Here is a 22,389-nt window from a genome sequence, read left to right as displayed (position 1 = left end):
TCCTTTTCCGAGATGTACAGCCATGCCTCTTACGGAAGCAAAACCACACCTCTGATGGAAGCAAAACCGTGCCTCTTAAGGAAGCAAACAAAAAAAACGTGTTTTTTTTTGCGTAAAACTTTTTTTTGATAAGCTAAGAAAGACCGATGAAAATCTGAAAAGTAAAAATAAACGAAAAAACCATCTAAAAGGCCAAAAACACGGGAAAAAATATATTTAAAAGAAGCGCCCAAGACACAACACATGATAACAACAGAAAGCGCGCCAAAGAGTGTTCACAGCCCTCCTGCAAGTAATCAATCGTTGCGAGGCTTTTCAAGAGACACTCGTCAACTAGTTACTCCAGCTCCCAGCTCCCAGCTCCCAGCTCCCAGGGATAAGTGCCCAAAGTTAATTAAGTGGGGAAACGTTCGGTCAAGGCTCTGGAGCTTTGGCCAAGACGGGCCGCAACCGCTCTAATCGGTCCGTTAGTTTCCCAACAATTTGGATGGTAGGCATAGAGTGCGTTCTTTCTTCGCACGGATAGACGGACCTCCGACTCCCGTGAGTGTCCGCTGGGCGTGGTGCGCCATGACCCCCGCCCTGCTTCCCCTCGCCCCCTCGCCTCCTTATCCAAAGCCACCACGGCTATGCCTCAAACCCACCCCCGCGCGCCCGCTCTACCGGTGCGACGCCACACGCCGCGACTTCGCTATCTACACCGCCTCCGCTGCCGCAGCCGCAGCCGCAATGAGCCTCGCCGCCGCTACTGCGGCAGATGAGGCGCTCCCTTCGGCGTCACAGTCACCGACGCCTCACCCTCCAAACGGCGGGGCTACCTCGTTGCTGGTCGGCATCGCAAACACGAGGTCGTGGTCGCAGTACTACGGCAGCGGCTTCTCCATCCGCGTGCCGCCGTCCTTCGACAACATCTTGGAGCCCGAGGTGACCGGTCTCGTCTACTTTTCTCCCTACCCTGCTTCAGATTTTCATAGCAATTTTGGGGTGAGCTCAAGATTTGTTTTCGGCTGCATTTCAGGATTTCAGCGCCGCCATGACCTATTATGGCGACAAGGCCAAGGTCAGGGCGTACGCAGCTCGGTTCGCATCTCCAGATAGGTAGGTAAGTAAGGCCCCTTTCGACTTACCAGCTACAGACCTGTTGCATTTACAGCTGTGTGAAATGTTTATATTTTAATGATTAAACTTATAAATTTTGGTTAGAAAATTGGGAAAGTAAAGGAACTATATTATTCTCTGGGCTTTCCTGCGTGAAAGCTTAGATGTACTCCTAGCTACGAAATATTGTTACCGCACTGCAAACACAAATTATGTTAAGTTAGCATTTTAATCGTTTGAGATTTTTGTCCGTAAGTTAAACTTCTTTTTTGCGGGGTAAGTTAAACTGATTTAATGATTTTTTTTCTCTCAAGTTGGTTGACACTTTCTTTCATTTGCTAGGCTCATCCCAAAAAAGCTCTGAAACCAATCTAGAGTTTCTTTTAAATAATTGATTTAAGATCTTCGATACGCGGCCTGTGATTACCCTATACCTCTTCACAATAGTTCTATGCACATGCCTTCTCCACTTACTCTTTTCCCTATACCTCTTCACAATAGTTCTATGCACATGCCTTCTCCACTTACTCTTTTCACTTTCATTCACTTGTCCACACCACATGCATGAGATGGCATGATAGCGCGGTTAATAATATAGCCAACTGCTGGCTATAAGGAACTGTCATATCATCTATAGCCACCATCTATAGGTACTCATACAATAATGTGGTCTATGAGGTTGGCTATTACCTTAGTACTTTTTTTCATCTTCTCTCTATCTCTTTCTTCACATTTATTGCATTTACTTGGAAATGCGAATATAGCTAGGCTCTTGCATGAGAGCCAACTCCCCTTACTTTTTCACATCTCCCTCCACATAGGCAAAAATGACATGGCTATAAGCCCACTATTGTACTTGCTCTTATGCAATCAATGCGTAGCGCCATCTCTAACTAATTCTTCACACAACATGCATGAGATGACATAATGATGATGTCGCACGCATGCATGTGGCATGCTTGCACGGTTAAGAAAAATAGGCAGTGGGTTGCAAGTTGCAACTATTTAGAAATAGAGGATTCTTCACACAACATGCATGAGATGACATAATGATGATGTCGCATGCATGCATGTGGCGTGCTTGCACAGTTAAGAAAAAAGGCAGTGGGTTGCAACTATTTAGAAATAGAGGATTACATTCGAATATGCCTAATGCAGAGAACCTTCTTCCTGTTTTTAATGTAGGTCAGAACTTGTAAGCGTGGTAATCAAGCCATCTAATCAGCTCAAGATCACATTCCTAGAGGTATGTTGAGGAACTTGCCATTTTTCACAACTGTTTTTTACTTAAGGGCACTGCTAACTGGGGTGCACGCGACCAGCCCGTGCGGTTTCGGAATTACATATATAGATCTTTTAGAAAAATAGATCTTGCCCCGCTTCCACCTCCTCCAAACTAGAAGTCCCCACCTGCACTTGTCATCCTGCTTCCCCGCCTTCGTCGCCGCGACGTCCCCGTCTCCTGCGAGGTCCTGGCAAGCTCTTGCCCCTCGTAGGTGACGCTGTGCCCAGCCGCAACGTCCCCGTCTTGAGCTTGACCAATTGTCTAATCTGAACGGCAGTCAAAACTAAGAGGCCCCCACCCGCACCTGTCAATTTGCTTCCTCACCTTCGCCGGCGATGCCGTGGTGTCCCCGTCTCCAACTCGGCCGTTGTTCTCCACGGTAGAAATCGACTGAACCGAAGGAAAAAATAGGACGTAAAAAAATCTAAAAGAAAAAATACGCAAAAAAGCCCACCAAAATACACATGCAACTCTCTTGTACGAAATATATCAGCCCCCTCCCCCTTTGGCGCATTTAATTCACGCCAGGCCGACATTGCATGGGACGCACGTTACGCGTGGTCCATCAATTGGTCGCTGCCGCGAGGGAGGTGTTTTGCTTAACATCGGGGTTGTTTTGTGTTGAGCAGAGGAGGGGCCTGCCGAGTCAATGGCTCTTGCGGATGTGTCTTGCACAACATCGCGCACCTCCTGGTCTTGGGCGGCCACTCATTGGAATGGGCCTGGCCTGCAAACTATGGGGCTCCATTCAACACCCCCCCTTTTGAGGGGTGATAGATATCTATCATTCTCATCTTGTCACACGCCAGACTACATACTTTAGTTCCTAATCCTTGTCAAGCAGTCTGCAATTTGTTGCTCTGAACTCATATGCTCTATCTTGATGATCCCAACATCTAACTTCTATTTGATGAAGAATCTATCTATTTCCACATGCTTAGTTTTGTCATGTTGCACTAATTTTTTTGCCATGTCTGATTGCTGATTTGTTATCACACCACACATTCAAACAACTAGTCTTCAATATCTTCAATTCTTCTAATAAATTTCTTGTCCACAACCTTTCACTTAGCCCTTGAGCCATAGCTCTATATTCGGCCTTGACAGTTTAGGTGCACACAAGAACTTGTTTCCTCTCCATGATACCAAGTTCCCACCAACGAAAACACAAAATCATGAGGTTGATCTACAATCATCTACGCAACTTTCCCATGGTACCCATCGACCACGAGATGCTTGTTACTCTCAAATAAGAGTCTCATTCCTGGTGCCCCCTTCAAGTACCTTGGAATTCTATACACCGCTTCAAGATGATCACTCGTAGGTTCATGCATGTATCTTCTTACCACACTTACTACAAAGGCAATGTCAGGGCATGTATGACATAAGTAGAACAGCCTCCCAAATAATCTTTGATATCTCTCCTTATCCACTTCTTCTCAGGCTGTCACTTTGTGGTTTTGCTCAATTGGGGTTGAGGCCATCCGACATCCTAGCATTCCTACATCACTTAGTAGATCTAAAGTATACTTCCTCTAAGATAGCGCAATTCCCTTGGTAGACCTGGTCACTTCTATGCCCAGGAACTATTTGGCTCGGCCCAAATCTTTGACTTCCTCTGAGATAGTCAAGGGACCCCACGCTGGTGGCAACGTCGCCGGCGGTGAAGACGACGGCCAGTGGCGGCGTGGCGGCGCTTGGTGTGAGGTGGCAGCCATGGCGCTGTCGGGGGCGACGAGCAGCGCCGGTGGTTGGGCGGCACGACCTGGGCTGAAGACGGGCATCGGTCGGCATGGGAGTCTTGAGAGTCGAGGCGGTCGGTGATAGGTTAATAAGGCGTTGTGGGTAGGTGATGTTGGGTGGGGGAGTTGTTGTACTGCAGATAGCTAAGATCATGAGCCCTTCGTCTCCGCTGATCGCTGGAGTTGTGTTAGGAAGGATCTGCATTTTGCCCGGTGGTCGCCAGCTAGGCACTTTAGGCAGTTCCAACGATTCACACTCCATTTTTGAACTCCCTGCCCTCTCGACGCCAGGAGTAGGAAGCCCGGGACGGTGGACTGGGCTCTCGGTCAGAGGTTCTTCGTCTGAAGTACCGAAGTCGATCTCTTCTTCTGCTTTTATATCGTTGATGGAAAATCCCCCTTTGTCGAGGTTGTGGATGGGTGAGGCCATTGGCTCGAGGTTCATGGACGTGATTTCAATTGGAAAGGGTGTTGGAAGAGAGGGAAGATATCCGTTGGGGACCTAGGGTGGGCGCCAAATGTCGATGAATAATGTTGTCATGGAAGATTGTAGAGAGAGGGATAGCTTGTCATCAATGGTGGTGATATAGTGGTTTTACACAGGTTCAGGCCCTTGGATGGGAAAAAGCCCTACGTCCTTCCTACCTATCTTTATTTATTAAAATTACAATGGAATTTTTCTATCTACCGAGCTATAGGCTACCCGCTTGACCCCCTTATTCTGTGGGCATATAGATGATCATAGCATTTTATATGCACACATGAAACAAATAGTGGGTTTTTTTTTGAAAAGGAGGAAAGCCCCCGACCTGTGCGTCAGAACGATGCATGCAGCCATTTTATTTAACGAAAGTACGAAGACAAAGTCTGAGGTCCAGTACTGGCTCACAAAAAGAGCCTGAACGAAGTAAAAAATGTAAAGTAAAAGATGCCACATCCGGCGAAAAAAATAGGCTACGATGACTAAACACCTAGCCTATTATTAGCTCGCCATCCAAATCGGTTGAAGATAGCGCGTGGTACCATCTCCCACCGGTTGCACCCAGTAACCAAAAGCTCCCTGGAGTCCGCAGGAATGAGTAACGACTCCAAGCAGTGGCTTTGTAGATAACCTGCAAAAATTTGGTAAAAAATTTCCCGTTAACGATCATATCATTTCTGCAGTTCCATATAGCCCAAAATAGTGCACATATTCCTATTTGAATATGTCTCGCAATATTGGATTCCACACAATTTAGCCACATCCCAAATAACGTGTTGATGCTAGTGGGAGGATTAACGTTGAAGGCTATATGAATCGTATGTCAAAGCAGTTTGGTTAATGGACAATCGAGAAAGAGGTGTTGTATATTTTCATCATGGTCGCAAAAACAACATCGAGAGCTACCCACCCATCTTCGCTTTAGCAAGTTATCCTTGGTTAAGATCACTTGTGGACAAACCACATGAAAATTTTAATCCTCAACGGAACTTTAATCTTCCAGATATGAAGTGATCTCGAGATTGGCCCAGAGTCAATTAGATCCAAGTACATGGATTTCACCGAGAAACTACCATTCCTAGATAATTTCCACTGAATGGCACCTGGTTGGTCCGAAAGTTGAAAGTCCATCAACCTGCGCACCAAGTGCAACCACGAGTTCCAACATTCCCCCACCAGCGACCTCCTGAATTGGATATTAAGAGGGACCGTTTGTAGTACTATAGCAACATAAGCTTCCTTACGTTGTACAATATTATATAACGTGGGGTATTGCAGGGCTAAAGGCGTCTCCCCTAACCATGCATCTTCCTAGAATCTAGTTGTGTTACCGTTACCAATGATAAATTTCACCCTTTGGAAAAAGGTTTCTTTCATCCTCAATAACCCCTTCCAAAATGGTTAGGTCTAGCGGTAACCTGGGCCAATGTCTTAGATTGTAGGTACTTGTTACGCAAAATTTGTACCCTCGTACCCTCAGTCACAACAGACAACCGAAATAGGCATTTGCTAAGTAGGCATCTACTTCTAAGTTCTCGACCCCTAACCCACCCTGGTCTTTGGGTTTGCAAATTATATCTCATCTTGTAAATCTGTATTTCGTCTTAACTTCATCACATTGCCAGAAAAAGCGAGATCGATAAAAGTCTAGTCTTTTCCGTACCCTATAGGTACTTCAAAGAAAGATAAAAGGAGCATCAGCAAACTAGTCAGAACTGAGTTTATCAACACATGCTGGCCCCCATAAGACATAAGCTTGCCCTTCCAGCAGCTTAGCCATTTTTCAAATCGATCTTCAATGCATTTCCACTCCTCATTAGATAGTTTGCGATGACGAATTGGTATCCCTAGGTAACTGAACGGTAGGGAGCCCATTTCACATCCGAACAACTATCTGTACGCATCTTGTTCCTCTTTGGCCCTCCCAAAACAGAACAATTCGCTCTTGTTAAAGTTAATTTTCAGTCTCGACAGTTCTTCAAATAAGCTTCATATTTCTAGCTTCTTCAAGATCATGTTCCTTGAAAATAACTGTGTCATCCACGTATTGTAGTATGGACACTCCCGCATCCACAAGATGCGGAACTAGTCCTTCTACTTGGCCGTTTTCTTTAGCCCGACCGATAAGAATTGCCAACATATCCGCAACTATGTTGAATAGAACAGGAGACATCGGGGCTCCCTGTCGTAAGCCCTTATGCGTCTGGAAATGATGACCTATGTCATCATTCACCTTAACCCCAACACTATCTTTTTGAACGAAGGAGTCCACCTGTTTCCTCCAAGCCTCATCGAACCCCTTCATGTGCAGGGCCTACTGGAGGAAGGGCCATTTGACCTATCATACGCTTTCTCGAAATCCACTTTGAAGATAACCTTGTCCAGTTTCTTCGAATGGATCTCGTGAAGAGTTTCATGTAAGACAACCCCTTCTAGGATGTGTCTTCCTGGCATGGAAGGAGTCTGAGATGGTTGCACCACCGAATGGACAATCCGCGTCAACCTATTCGTGCCAACCTTGGTGAAGATTTTGAAGCTCACATTGAGCAGACATATCGGCCTAAACTGCTCAATGCGTACCGCCTCCTGTCAGCATTAATCTTGATCGTGTAGTTAGATCGGCTGGGAGCTGTGGCTGTTAGTAGCGGCCGTTGGAGTTCGTTGGAGGCAGCCGCGTCGTGCGCGCGGCCGGAGCTGCATGGAGTTTGTTCGTGGGTTAGTTAGTGCCCGGGTGTGATGCGTGCATGCATTGGTTAGTGGTGTGTGGTAGCCGGGTAATGCGTGCGTGCGTGTAGTGGGTGTGCACAAGCCTGGGTATAAAAGCCCTCCCGTGTATTGATGTAAAGTGTGCCGGTATGAGCCGAGCCTAGGAGCCAGAGATGAGGTAGTCTTCGCCGGGACCGTGGTACGCGCCCATTCGGCTGTGAGAGAGCTCCTCTGGGTAGGCTGCGGTGTGTTGCCGCGCCCGGGTATGTGCCTAGTATAGTGGGGCCGTTCGTGCGGCCGAGGTGCCGTTCGTGCGGCGGAGGCGTTTGTGCGCCGGAAAAATTGTGTGCTCCATCTTCCACCTTCGTTTGTGCGAGTGAGAGAAAGAGAGCGGCAACAACATTTGGTATCAGAGCTTGGTGTCTTGGGCGTGCTTGCCATGCCGGAGGCGTGGCAGCGACGGCGGCGCTCGCCGGCGGCTGCGCGATGGAGCTCCGGGCCATGTGTCGGCCTATGGAGGTGGGTGGCGCTGCGGCTGTCATGGCGCGTGGCGGAGGCGGCGGGCGGTGACGTCGTACGTGCGGCGACCGCGGAGGCCGCCGAGGCGCTGCGTGGTGGCGCCGCGGCGCAGCACGGCGTGGCGGCGTGGAGGCACTGCATGGCGGCATGGTGCCCGCGGTGGCCGGGAACGTTGACAACAAGGGACGGAGCACGGTGGCCACGGTGCGGAGGTTGGGCGGCGTGGCTGACTTAGTGGCGTCGGGCGGAGGCGTACAAGGCGACGGCCGACGACGATCCATGTCAAGATTATGGGGGAAATTGTCAGCATTAATCTTGACCGTGTAGTTAGATCGGCTGGGAGCTGTGCTGTTAGTAGCGGCCGTTGGAGTTCGTTGGAGGCTGCCGCGTCGTGCGCGCGGCCGGAGCTGCATGGAGTTTGTTCGTGGGTTAGTTAGTGCCCGGGTGTGATGCGTGCATGCATTGGTTAGTGGTGTGTGGTAGCCGGGTAATGCGTGCGTGCGTGTAGTGGGTGTGCACAAGCCTGGGTATAAAAGCCCTCCCGTGTATTGATGTAAAGTGTGCCGGTATGAGCCGAGCCTAGGAGCCAGAGATGAGGTAGTCTCAGCCGGGACCGTGGTACGCGCCCGGTCGGCTGTGAGAGAGCTCCTCTGGGTAGGCTGCGGTGTGTTGCCGCGCCCGGGTATATGCCTAGTATAGTGGGGCCGTTCGTGCGGCCGAGGTGCCGTTCGTGCGGCGGAGGCGTTTGTGCGCCGGAAAAATTGTGTGCTCCATCTTCCACCTTCGTTTGTGCGAGTGAGAAAGAGAGCGGCAACAACATTTGGTATCAGAGCTTGGTGTCTTGGGCGTGCTTGCCATGCCGAAGGCGTGGCAGCGACGGCGGCGCTCGCCGGCGGCTGCGCGATGGAGCTCCGGGCCATTTGTCGGCCTATGGAGGTGGGTGGCGCTGCGGCTGTCATGGCGCGTGGCGGAGGCGGCGGGCGATGACGTCGTACGTGCGGCAACCGCGGAGGCCGCCGAGGCGCTGCGTGGTGGCGCGGCGGCGCAGCACGGCGTGGCGGCGTGGAGGCACTGCATGGCGGCATGGTGCCCGCGGTGGCCGGGAACGTTGACAACAAGGGATGGAGCACGGTGGCCACGGTGCGGAGGTTGGGCGGCGTGGCTGACTTAGTGGCGTCGGGCGGAGGCGTACAAGGCGACGGCCGACGACGATCCATGTCAAGATTATGGGGGAAATTGTCAGCATTAATCTTGACCGTGTAGTTAGATCGGCTGGGAGCTGTGGCTGTTAGTAGCGGCCGTTGGAGTTCGTTGGAGGCAGCCGCGTCGTGCGCGCGGCCGGAGCTGCATGGAGTTTGTTCGTGGGTTAGTTAGTGCCCGAGTGTGATGCGTGCATGCATTGGTTAGTGGTGTGTGGTAGCCGGGTAATGCGTGCGTGCGTGTAGTGGGTGTGCACAAGCCTGGGTATAAAAGCCCTCCCGTGTATTGATGTAAAGTGTGCCGGTATGAGCCGAGCCTAGGAGCCAGAGATGAGGTAGTCTCCGCCGGGACCGTGGTACGCGCCCGGTCGGCTGTGAGAGAGCTCCTCTGGGTAGGCTGCGGTGTGTTGCCGCGCCCGGGTATGTGCCTAGTATAGTGGGGCCGTTCGGGCGGCCGAGGCGCCGTTCGTGCGGCGGAGGCGTTTGTGCGCCGGAAAAATTGTGTGCTCCATCTTCCACCTTCGTTTGTGCGAGTGAGAGAAAGAGAGCGGCAACAACACCTCCTCCTTCTTTGGCAACAACGTTATTGTTCCAAAATTTAGGTGGAATAGCTGTAACTGTCCGTTAAATAAGTCATGAAACATAGGCATAAGATCACCCTTAATGATATGCCGGCATCTCTTGTAAAACTCTGCTGGAAATCCATCAGGTCTAGGAGCCTTATTATGTTTCATCTATGTTACCGCGTCAAACACCTCTTTCTTGGTAAACGGGGCAGACAAAATCTCGTTTTCGTCTGTATTGAGTTGTGGAATGTCCCCTGTTGCGCCCTCATCAAGCGTCACAAAATTATCTTCGCCCCCCCCTTCCCCAAAAGTAGCTTATAATAATTGGAGATGTACAACTTGAGGTTCTCATGCCCTACAATTGTACCCTCATCCTGTTCTAGTTGGATTATTTTCTTCTTTCTATGCTTCCCATTTGCAATCATGTGGAAGAACTGGGTGTTGTCATCACCTTGGACGACCTTTGTCAGCTTCGCTCTGAGAGCCCCTTTCATCTCTTCTTCTCTAAGAAGAGCACGCAACTTTTGCTGAGCCTCATTCTTAACAGTCCGATCCGACACATTAAGAACATTAGACTCAGCTTTCAAATCTAACTCATTTATGAGTTGTGTGAGTCTCTCTTTTTCCACTTTATAAATCCCACTTTGATTCTTGGTCCAGCCCCTCAAGAACTGGTGCAAATGTCGAATTTTATCTTGCCACGTATCGACATTGGAATGTCCACCTGACTCCTTGGCCCATTCTCTAGCAATGAGATCCATGAAGCCGTCCCTCTCGAACCATCCTAATTCGAAAGAGAAAATGGTCCTGTTTCCCACATGGGTCGCTTCCCCAGAGTCAACCAGTAACGTGTACGATCAGAAATTGCTCTCTGAAGCGCCTGAACCGTTACCAAAGGAAACTTCTGATCCCACTCTATGCTGGTGAGCACTCGGTCCAACTTCTCATATGTTGGAACCGGCAATGTGTTCGCCCATGTGAACTGTCTGCCAGTGAGGTCAATCTCCCTCAAATCGAGACTCTCAATGATCGTATTAAACATGAATGACCATCTTCCGTCGAAGTTGTCATTATTTTTCTCTTCTCTCCTAATTATGTTAAAACAAATAGTGGGTTAAAAAGCTTTTATGAACATATGCTAACTGTGTTACTATTGATCATGCTATTCTGTATCACTTTATCCTTATTACTTAGAAGGCTTGTGCTTTTATCAGATATTACGAAAATAGAAAATCCTCATGTTCTTACGCGGATATTTGTTCACAGGCCAAAGATATAACGGAGTTGGGCACTCTAAAGGAGGCGTCCAAGTTATTTGTACCTGGTAATTTCTATCATCTTAGCTTTAAAGTCGCAAAACTTTTTTAATGTGCTTTTAAATGGAAGTTGCCCTGGACTACTTACAACTTCCAAATATTAGACGAGGTATGAAAAGAACTTAGTAGACAAAAGAACCACTTAATGTTAGCCTTAGCTTGCTGTGGGATGTCACTCTAAATATGTTGATTGATGGTCTGATCAACATATTATGTTTACTACTGCAATTGATTTATTACCATAATCATATCGGTGTGTTGTAAAGTTTTGCTTAGTGTGCATAAAAGTTCAAAATAAATAGCAAACATAGCTAACTGCTTTTGATGAGTTGTCTAATGGGGTTACATTCTTTATTTTGCCTTATGTTTGACATTTTATAATTGCGTAATTGTGCAGTGCAATAGTTTTTGTAAAATAGTTATGTTCCTAGATGAACATATGAGTTGAAAAACTTTGGTAAATAACTTGTGTTAAGGAGTATAAATATTGGTTCAAGTCCCCTTACGTATTCATACTAGTCTAGATTTCTTCACTTGTACCCTAAGTCCCTTGTAATCTATATTCACCCATTGGGCTATGCAATACAGACACGTTGGTCCTGATGATGCAGGACATTCGACAACTGCCATTTAATTACTTTTACCGCCACTTGCAGTTCAACATGATGTCGTTGCCATCCCTCTCTTGTTTTACTTTTACCAAAACTTTGGACTGTAATAGCTATAAAGCCAATGATTCTAGATGGGGAATCGAGTTGTAATTTGGGTTAAACCATAGCCGCCACTGGACTGGTTTGGCACTACTTTCCTTGTTCAAGAAATAGATACCCTAGCTAGATCCCCTCTGAATTCCGGGCTTGTTTGTGAATCTATGGATTTTGTGAGTTATAATATGTAACGCCCGGCCATAGCCACTGGTTCCTGACTGTTTTGTCTGGTGGGATCTAGACTGGCCCCACAGGCCAATACTAGTCCTTCTTGCGCACTTTGTCCTCACTCGTGTGCACCCGGGATCAACTTCTCAGTCGGTCATCCATCCTCAAATCGCTCCAAGCTAAGCACACTTAACTTTGGAATTCCTTGCGGACGGGCTCCCGGAAAAGAAGGAATTCCTTGTTAATGAGTAGTCTATCATTCCTATTAAGCCGGGCTCTCACATACATCCCCACTCAAAGGAACCGAAGTGCTCGTCAGCCCATCAGGAATGTTCCCTCTTGGCACACGTATGTGCGTCTAGTCCGGCACATATGCCATGCCGTGTGCCACAACGGGCCACACACACCATGAGCCACATGCTCACGCACCTGACCCGCACATGCCCGTGTAACCGCGAGGGTCGGCTTTGAATCTCTGATACCAATTGTAACGCCTCGGCCATAGCCATCGGTTCCCGTCCATTACGCCTGGTGGGATCTAGACTGGCCCCACAGACCAACACTAGTGTTTCTTGTGCACTTCGTCCTCACTCGTGCGCACCCGGGATTAACTTCCCAGTCAGTCACCCATCCTCAAATAGCTCCAAGTCAAGCACGCTTAACTTTGGAGTTCCTTGCAGACGGGCTTCCAGAAAAGAAGGAATTCCTTATTGATATGAGTAGTCTATCATTCCTATTTAGCCAGGCTCTCACATAATAGTTCAGATCTTGACAATTGGCATCAGATATTTCAATTCCTCGATGGCAAGATGGGTTTGATGGCCGAGTGGAGCTAGTTCTCCTCCTTTTGTCTCAGATCCCGGCAGCGAAGTGTTCGTGCTGGCGATTCAGAGCTGTAGACTGCTCAGATACGGGTCTGGACTGGGAGTCGTTGCCGAAGAACATCTCTTCATTGTAAAATCCCACCCACTCACCCTCTCCGGTGCACCATCTGGTGACGGCCGGTGCTGGCGGCGGTCGATTAGCAGCGCAGGATTTGGGTTGTGCAAGTCTGGTTGCCACTAGCTGGCTGTCACCTGTCAAATTCCCCATTGCCCACCCTGATCTCCTAATAGTAAAGGTGAGAAAGTTCCCTGCTTTCTTCTAATACCCTTGCTGTTCCCTAGGGCAAAATCATCTGATTCAGCAGACAATAAGGTCCTTGAACTCAAATTACTCCAATTGGATGTTCAAATTCGGCAAAAGCAATGTACTGCTGAGTGCTGACAAGCTAGAACTCATTGATTTGCAACTTTAGTGAACAAGAATTTCTCCACCTTGCAGAGCAGTTTCTCCAAAATCCAGTCCAGCTTTGACATGTTCTTCTCTGATCAAGCACTCCTAGGGAAAAAAAACCTACTGAAGAAGTGGCCCGACTCTTACCCGGCATAACAAATCATGGCAGGGAAATCACCCTCTCCCCCGGACAAGGCAGTATCAATCGAACAGCTGCACCTGCCACAAAACCATATTGAGATGTGACTGTAGTTATACATGAACCCAGTGGGAAAGAAGGCAATGTGGACACCACAACCAGAGCGCCATATAGACATGCACACCATGCCCAACAGCCAGATGTACACTTCACCAAAAACCAGAGCATCACCACTAGATAAAGTTTCTGAAATTGGGCAGAAAATACTAAAGGAAGAGGCCACAGTCATGTAGATAATAGAAGGAACATTTTCACTGTTAAACCCGCCAAGTTGAGCATACCAGAATTTTAAGGGGATGATGCTAAACATTGTATAAAAACCATTGCGCAGTACTTTGACACTGCTAGGACTCCTTGGAACAAAGGGCGGGATTTACAGTCTCGTATCTGAATGAACCAGTAGTTCAACGGTGGAGAGGTATGTTGTAGTTGTATATATTTGCTGTGTATATCCCCATTGTATAAGGGGTTTCCTGCATATTTACCGCATCTGTACATGTATATATATTGGCCCATGGTGACCTGGAAATACAAGTTGCATATTTCCTAACATGGCATCATAGCCCTAGGTTATTTTTTGCACGCGCAATTCGTGCTAAGTTCCAATCTTGCACCGCCGCTGTTGTCTTTCTGGCCGTCGTCACTGCTTCTCTTCTCCCGCCGCTTGTGTTGGATCAACTCGTGGGTGCCCGACCTTCTCCTCGTCGTGCGGAGCAATTTTCTATAAGGCGGTAAGGCGAAACGCGCGTGGGGGGGGGGGGGGGGGGGGGGCAGGGGGCTCGCCTTAGACATACTTTAACAAACGTCGGATGTAGCTCTATAAATCGAACATATGGAGCGTCAAGCTGGATCTTCCTCTCTAAATCTGGCCTGAACCCATACTTCCAAGCTGGATTGTCGGATGTAGCTCTTCTCTTTGATCATTGGATAGAATCATTAGCATTATCAGCCACAGGAACCATCAGAGCAGGGGACGGGGGAGGCAGTGCTGAGAGCAAAGTGACCGCGGCACTAATGGGCAGGGGCAGAGCTATGTTGATTGCTGCAGGGGCCATGACCCCCCCAGCCTAGGTTAAATTACATGAAGATTTTTATTAAGGAGGTTAGATTAGAAAAAAAGCCCCCCCCCCCCCCCCCCCCCCCCCAATATATCTTGCCTAGCTCGGCAACCATGACGATGTGACCATGCCCGCCGTTAGCTTTGATCAACGATGACATGTGATGCAGCCGAAGGCGCGGTGGGTAGAGGGACCGACAACCTGGTGCTGCAACAAGTGGTGCGGCGAGCTGGGACCAGCTGTGTCGGGAGTTCCAACTAGTGACACAGGAAGCTGCGACGTGGAGTGCGGTGGAGCCGAGAATGCTACGACCAGCGGCGCAGGGAGCTGGGACCGGCTGCATTGGGAGTTGCAACTTGTCACGCGGGAAGCTACGATGGCAAGCTGCAAACGGCACGTGATGCTGCAACGGTGGGAGGTTGTGCTGGTTCTGGTGGCAAGAGATGCTGGGACCGGTGCAATGGCGAGCTACGACGGTGGCCGCGCTCATGCTGCGAAAACGGGGTGTCGGGCTGCGACCAGCGACAGGAGGAGGTGGTGCTACAAGCACGAGACCGTGCTGCTGTGACGGTGGTACAAGGCGGTGATGGCGAGCTGCGACTGACGAGTCGATTTCCTGCAACCAATGATAGACGATGTTACAACCGAGTCGTGCTGCTGGGACGATGGTGCAAGGTGGCGATGGCGAGCTACACCTTTTTTTTAATGACATGCAAAGGCATCTTAGATCTGATTAATATCGAGAAAAACAAAGGCCAGTATAATGGATAGACAACTAGACGTAGAACGACCAGTACAAAATAAAATTACATTAAAAAGCATAGTAGTCTTCTTCCTCTGATTGTACGCCGCCTGCCGGAGATTGAAAATTGTACTGAACCATCAGCAAAGAAAGGCGACACCTGCGAACGCCCTGGCCATACCAGGTTTTGAAGACCGCAATAGCCACTCGCCCCTTGAGACGAGATCTAAAAGTCGTTGAAGTAGCATCGGCTGGAGCATCACCCCACGCTTAACAGGCTTGCAGTCCATCACCATCAGCACAGAGGATTGGAGAAACCGGACCAAGCCACAAAACAATAGAGAAGAAGATGTCGAAGTCGCCACACCAATAGCCAGCCATAAGCTCTCCTAAAGGACACACGAACTGCCAAGATCTGAAGGGAACCAACAGAACTGGGAACACAAACTCCCACATGCTTTTTGTCGGCGCCAGATCTGACGTCGTCGAGGTAGGGAAAGCCCGGAGAGACCTTATTCCAACACCATGGCGAGCTACACCTAACTGAATGTATGTGCGAGGGAGCAGTGCTCGTGTGAGTGGGTTAGGGGAAGAAACGATAAGAAGGCGGGATCGAACGGGCTGGCAGGCGACCGATCTGGGCTAGGATCAGGCGATCGCCGCCTATCATCATCTTATGATATACTACTAGTATCATGCATATCATATGCATGATACAAGTGCATGATACTCCCCACTGTGAGCAGCCTTAGTAGTTGCCCTTTCCCTTGTCCTTTCACGGTATCGATCAGATTATCTCTTATCCGTGGGACTTGGCTGTTTTGGCGGAGATTGAAGTCCTCTTCAGATTCGAGGTGTACTACTTCCGAAGGCTAGTTGTACGTACGCAGAATAATAACCAGGACAGGCGCACAATCTTGTCTTTACATGGAGAAGTGGCAGATCGCTTCTCCCCTCTAGAATTGACCCATTGAATTAATCTGCTTTAAATGGTTCCATGCGGTGCTCTCCTGGTTGATTAGTGTTAGGCCTTACCTGTGAAGTAGCCAAAAATCAATCAGATCTCGAGTACCGTGCCCGGGTTGTGTTAGGCCTCACATAACTTAGGAGCTGTATGGGCTTGACAGGATACTACATGATAATTATTCAGAATCATGGAATTATTTGTGGGCCCCTATTTAACACTCTGAAAAAGAAATCTTTCAGATGGATTAAAGCTCAAGACCAGGATTTCTAAACATTGAAGCACAAACTCAAACATGCACCTGTCCTAGCATTACCCAACCTTTTGTCCTGGAAGCAGATGCTAGTGGATATGGGATAGGAGCAGTACTCATGCAAGAGGGACACCCATTTCATTTATCAGCAAAATATCGGGCCCTAAAAACTCAAACATTCAGTACCTATGACAGGGTACTCTAGCAATTTTTGAAGCATTACTTTGCTGCCTCCCATCTTATAATCAGAACTGACCATGAAAGCTTGAAATACATCCGTGGGCAGAAGTTGACAGAAGGCATTCAACACTAACTCCTGTCACTTTACTAGGTTATTCTTACACTGGAGAGCAAGAGAGGAAGGGAAGGTAGAGCAGCTGATGCTCTGTCCAGAGTCAATCACCACATCCTTTCTCTAGCATCCAGCACAACAGTTCCTATGTGGATCATTGAAGTGGTCAAGGTCTACACCACTGGCACCAAATGCAAAGACTAATCAGTGAACTTGTTAGCCCTACTTCTTGCGCAAATTACACATTAAAAAACGGGGTCTTTTTGCGTATCATTGCATTGATAGGTACAGTGAAATTACATAGGGTGAGTAGGAGGGGGGGGGGGTGCCCAGCCAACTAGCGAGTACACAGGGATGGTACGTAGAGGGGGTCGTGACACGGAAGTGGCGGGCGTGTCAGCCGCGGGTGGCGTAGGCTACATCTCGGGCAGTGGCAGGGCAAGCCCTGCAGCGCCAGCACGAGCCCACAGTCGTGCTTCATCACGTATCGTACTCACAGCGCGACCTACAGCCGGCAAGGCACCATTGAATAGGCAGTCGTTGCGGTGCCGCCAAATGTGCCAGGCGGTAAGTATGGCGAGAGAGGCAAGGCCACGCCGCAGACAGCTCGTAGTGCTGGATAAGGCTGAAGATAGCCAGGCGATGAACTCCTAGTCCGGGTTGGGGACGGGTGCAGTGGACCGGCACCACGAGAGCACCTCATGCCAGATTTGGCGGGAGAAGGAGCATCCGACCAGAAGATGCTGCATGGTCTCTGGGTCTTGGTCACAGAGTTGGCAGAGCGGCTCGTGGGGGAGGTCGTGTCTCGGTAGGCGGTCGGCAGTCCAGCAACGCTAGCCAGATGAAGAATTTGATGCGAAGCGGCGCCCAGGAGTGCCAGGTGATGCACCAGTTTGGGTCAGCCGTGGATCCATAGAAGAGAGCTTTGTAGCAGGATCTGGCGGTGTAGGAGCCCGAGGTAGTCCATCTCCAAGTGAGCTTGTCCGGCCCGTCAGACAAGTCCACAAGGCGGAGCCGGCGCCATAGAGTGACGTACTGCACCGCCATGGCCGCGCCCATGGCCTCCTGGATGTCCGCGATCCAGGCGCGGTCGAGCAGCCCATCACGCACCGAGCGCACCTTGCGCCGCCGCTTGGGCACTGCACCGTACACCAGGGGCGCGATCTCGGCCATGGATTGGCCATCGAGCTAGTGGTCCTCCCAGAACTATACTGATGAGGAACTCCTGCAAGTATTCTCGGTCTTGAGATACATAAAAATAAATTATGGTTGGAAGTATACTATACTGATGCAGGAATTCCTGCAAGTATTTCATAAATCTGAATGGGGACAAATGTTTCCTACAAGCAGTGGTAGTTACCACCACTCGCGTTTCGTATGTTGTATGTAGTATCTGTCGAAACCAAGAGTATGTACGTGTAGTATGTAGTATATATCAATGATTAGGTAGTATATATACTAATTTTTGGGTAGTATAGTATGTATCATGTTTTGAGTATGCTCTTTTTTATGTACAAATATGTACGTATTTCACAAATATAACAAAAACTATGGACTCATATGCAATTTTTTCATGTAACTTGCTTTGAAATATCTTAGATATAGTATATGAACATATTTAAAATAATAAAATAGTATATATAGTACCACATGGTAGTATATGAGATATGTGGGGTAACTACCACCGGGTGGTAGGATGGATTTTCCCTAAATTAATAATATATATATATATATATATATATATAGAGAGAGAGAGAGAGAGAGAGAGAGAGAGAGAGAGAGCAACTTATCAAAGAATACACCTCCTATTCCATTGGCAGGCCCCGTTTGCCAAATTAATAAGGCAGAACACACTACTTACCCTGGAATTTGCTTGTCATCACATTAGCATGGATTTTGCAGAGGGACTACCATAAGGACCTCATCCTGGTTGTGGTAAGAAAATTCACCAAATATGCACAATTTTTATCCATGAAGCACCCGCTTATTGTCCAAACAGTTGGTAGAACCTCTGATTACATTTTCAAGCTCCATGGGCTCCCTGCAGTCTGATAAATCTTCACTAGCTCCCTTGAAAAAAAAATCTTCACTAGCTCTCCCCGGCAGAAACTTTCTGAATCCCTGTGAGTCAAGCTCCATCTTTGTAGTTCAACCATCCACAAACTGATGGTCAGGCAGAAAGAGTAAATCAGTGCTTGGAAAACTACTCATAGTTCAAAAAAGCGCTAGGCGTTAATTGTGTGTTTTGCCACCGCCTTGCGCTTTTCTGATCAACACGCATGCTTATGCGCAATTATGCACAGATTAAGCGCAGTTATGCGCTAGGCGTTTTGCTATCGCCTAGAGCCTAGGCGCACTTAAGCGCTCTCTTAGGCGCGCCTTTTTTAACTATGGAACTACTTGAGATGCATGGCTTTCCAGCAACCCAAGACATGGCATTCCTGCCTAGCTTTAGCAGTGTAGCTGAGTGGTGATACGATGGTATTTTTTACATTTCCTTGCAGATGATACCTTTTCAGGCACTTTATGGCTTCCCACCCCCTCTGATAGTTGAATCCACCTTGCATGATTTCACCTCTGAAGACTCCCCTGACCTCCTCCATAATAGGGAATTAGCAAACCAGGCCATCAAGGACAACCTCCTCAAAGCACAATGATGAAACACTTTGGTGACGAGAGAAGAAAAGAGAATTCTCTGTTGGAGACATGGTCTACTTAAAGATCCAACATTAGAGACACTTATCTCAGTATTCAAAGAAATCTGAAGCTCCATTCCAAGTTCTATGCCCCCTTTAGAATACTGGAGAAGATAGGTAACACTTTATACAAACTGTTACTCCCTGACGGTTGCAAGTTACACTCAACATCCCATGTCAGTCTACTAAGGCAACATATTGGACCTGATGTGATTCCCGCTCCCCACCTTCCTCTGTTGGATGAGCATGGCCACACTTAACAGCAAGCTTATACCCAGACCTCAAGGTGCTATCAGTGTTTATCCATAAGGTTTTCCCCTTCACGTGTTGAAAACAAGTCTGATCTTCTAGCGCGCACATGGTTCTGAATCCTGAACAAAAGCGACACCTTCTGTTTTCTGTTCCTCGTCCGACACTAGCTGGAAGCTATGAGATCGTCCGAGGCCAGAATCAACGGCTGGGATGACCTCGACGAACTGGTGAGCAAGTGAATAAGAAGAGGACACTGCAGGTGCAGGATCCCCACGGCTCCATTTAGTTATTTTTACCCGCCATTTACTGTTTCCTGTGATGTTGTTGTCATCCCCCTCTTTTTAGTTTTACCGAGCCTTTGGACTGTAATGCTATAAAGCCAGTGATTCCAGACAGATCGGGCATCGAGTTGTAATTGTGATAAAGCCTAGCCACCACTGGAGTGGTTTGGCTCTACTTTCCTCTTCCAAGAAATAGAACCCGTGGTAGATCCTCTCTTAATTCAGGGCTAGTTTCTGATCTCTGAATTTTGTGAGGTATAGTAGTTCAGCTCTTGACAATAGTGTTAACAATTAACATGATATACTCATTTGAAATGCTTTATAGACTGTCCTAATATGTTAATTATGTTATTTGTTTCATTTCATAGGCGGTGCGAAAATATACTCAGCTCGAACAATTAAAGTTAAGGATCAGGAGGGTATCAGGTTATTTCTCTCAATTTTCAAGGGAATATTACAAAAGGCAATGGCTTCTGTAGTTAAATTGCTTTATGAGATAATATTTTGCAGGACGTATTACTTCTACGAATTTCGGTTTGACAGACAACATGTTGCTCTAATGGCCACCGTGGATAGTGGGAAGGTACCGGCTTGTCACATTTTGTTTACATATTTGGAAGAAATAAAGACAAATGATATTTTCTTTTCTTTTGCTTTTCATCATGTATGTTATGTTGCTACTTTCTTTAGTCCTTGCAGCTGCATTTTAGATTCTTAAACTAAAAAATTATATCCTACTAATGTCCCCAAGCATTCATCCATTCGTTCGCTCCTTGAATATGGCGTGAACCGATAAACACAAAAACAATGCATGAGTCGTTTTGAGGCATCACACCTACTCTACTCCCAGGCATTATTTCTCGCGCTTGTAATGTTCTTTTCTCTGTTTCCGGTAAAATTTATTGTAGGGCTTCCTCTATGGTTTTCAACTAAAAGAACAAGTGCACATAACATTGATATGTTCAGCTGAAAGACTGCTATAGCTAGACCTTGTTAGAATCATTTCTTTTCGAGAAACTTTCAGACTAATGTCATAACCTTATCAAGACAAGTAATTTTTCTCGTTCTTTTTTTAGTAGAATATTTTCCTGTTAATTTCTGATTTTTTACCTTGTGGAGTATTTGTGTTGCACTGTGTAACATGCATTGTCATTGGTGGCAGACATATATCGCTGCCGCCACTGCTCCAGAGACAAGGTGGGAGACGGATGGAGTGACATTGCGTTCGGCTGCTGTATCTATGTCTCTCACATGATCTACACTAGTGTGAAAAATGCTCTTATATTATGGGACAGAGAGAGTACTATTTATATATTATAGAACTACGGTATTACAACATCTTGAGTAGAGTTATCCGGGTTTTTTCTTCTAAAATTGACCCCCAGTTTAGCGCTCACTCTAAGCCAGGTCACGTTTCAAATGGCTGACCTTCAGCTTGAAGTCGATCAAGAATATTAAATTTACAATTTACAGCATGTGGGGTAGCTAGCTACTCCCTCTGTCCGGTAAAGCTTGTCGGTGCTAGGTACACCGAATATTTTGCAAGTAACCTCATACTTCCAAAGATCTGACAAAACAGCCCGGTCTCCTTCTGCCTCCGCTTGTCGCCCGTGCGTTGCTAGGGGCCGGCGCGGTCGGATTCCGCCGCCGTGTTGGTGATTCCAGCGCTTGCAGCCCACCTGCCTCCGCCCACCCGCATGATCTCGGCGCCAATGTGCATGATTCCTCCGCCGCCGCCCACCCGTGCGATTTCGGCGCCAACCTATGCCGCCGCCGCCCACCTGTGCGACCTTCACTCGCGCCACCGCTCACCTGTGTGATTCAGCCGCCCAGGGTGTTGGTGAAGTCGCTCCTTCCCAGCAGCTGGTGGAATCGCCGCTCCTTACCCTTCGTTGGTGGAATCGCCACCCGAGCCTGAGCTGGTCGCCGAGTTCCCGCCTCTGCTGCTTGTACTCCTGTGGATGGCATGATGATTTGCTAGTTTTTGGAAACATTCAATCAGGAAATCAAGAAATTGATCATGATGATCCACTATTTTTTGAAACAATCAATTAGGAAATCATGATGACCTACTACTTTTGGAAACAATCAAACAGTCCAGTCAATTTTTGGAAACAATAAATATTTTTGGACTGAATTTCAGCACTGTAATATTGGAAACAGTCAGAAGATTTTGGAAACAATCAATATACTCCTTGGCGAATTGCAGCAATCAGACAAGATTTGGAGTAGAATCAAATTCAGTACTGAAATTCACTGTAATATTGTTACTCCAGACTTTGGTCACATTTTGGAAACAAACAACCAGACAGGATTAAATGTTCAAAAATTCTATAGGTGCTGACTAAATGGTCCTTGCTATGCGTGTTGACTAAATGGCAGAATCTTACTGTAACAAATACTCCTTGCAATGTTACAATGTGCAATGAGTAATTTAGGAACATTTTGCAAACTAGAAGGTGGATCATTCATAAACAGAACATATATAAGGTTCTTGTATTACAGGCAATTGATTTAGTCAGGTTCTGAGAGTATATCTGATGTGTATTTCTCATTCATATGAATCTTCTGCCAAGTGAGCTTTCCAAAA

At 47.6% G+C, this 22,389-nt stretch overlaps 1 protein-coding gene across 2 annotated transcripts; it reads left to right on the top strand.

Moving 5' to 3' along the window:
• Window positions 1-437: 437 nt before the first annotated feature.
• LOC109755550 (uncharacterized) lies at window positions 438-21,269 on the top strand. Of its 2 annotated transcripts, XM_020314446.4 has the most exons (7): window positions 438-924; window positions 1,019-1,098; window positions 2,284-2,344; window positions 10,863-10,920; window positions 20,168-20,225; window positions 20,310-20,382; window positions 20,962-21,269. In XM_020314446.4, exons 1-7 carry the CDS (start codon window positions 571-573, stop codon window positions 21,052-21,054), a joined length of 777 nt encoding a protein of 258 aa, XP_020170035.1. In that variant the 5' UTR covers window positions 438-570; the 3' UTR covers window positions 21,055-21,269. The 2 variants fall into 2 exon arrangements, with proteins under 2 accessions (XP_020170035.1, XP_020170034.1); XM_020314445.4 differs by having other exon boundaries at window positions 465-924; window positions 20,168-20,382.
• The last annotated feature ends 1,120 nt before the right edge of the window (window positions 21,270-22,389 follow it).

The sequence above is a fragment of the Aegilops tauschii genome, chromosome 5 (assembly GCF_002575655.3).
Source record: "Aegilops tauschii subsp. strangulata cultivar AL8/78 chromosome 5, Aet v6.0, whole genome shotgun sequence".
Taxonomy (NCBI): Eukaryota; Viridiplantae; Streptophyta; class Magnoliopsida; order Poales; family Poaceae; genus Aegilops; species Aegilops tauschii.
The sequence above is the reverse complement of the archived record's forward strand: the minus strand, read 5'-3'. Positions and strand labels throughout refer to the sequence as shown.

Coding starts and splice junctions, on each gene's coding strand:
- LOC109755550 (XM_020314445.4), top strand. CDS start 571: ATGACCCCCGCCCTGCTTCCCCTCGCCCCCTCGCCTCCTTATCCAAAG. Junction 1,099..2,283: donor CGGTTCGCATCTCCAGATAG/GTAGGTAAGTAA, acceptor TTTTTAATGTAG/GTCAGAACTTGTAAGCGTGG. Junction 2,345..10,862: donor TCAAGATCACATTCCTAGAG/GTATGTTGAGGA, acceptor ATTTGTTCACAG/GCCAAAGATATAACGGAGTT.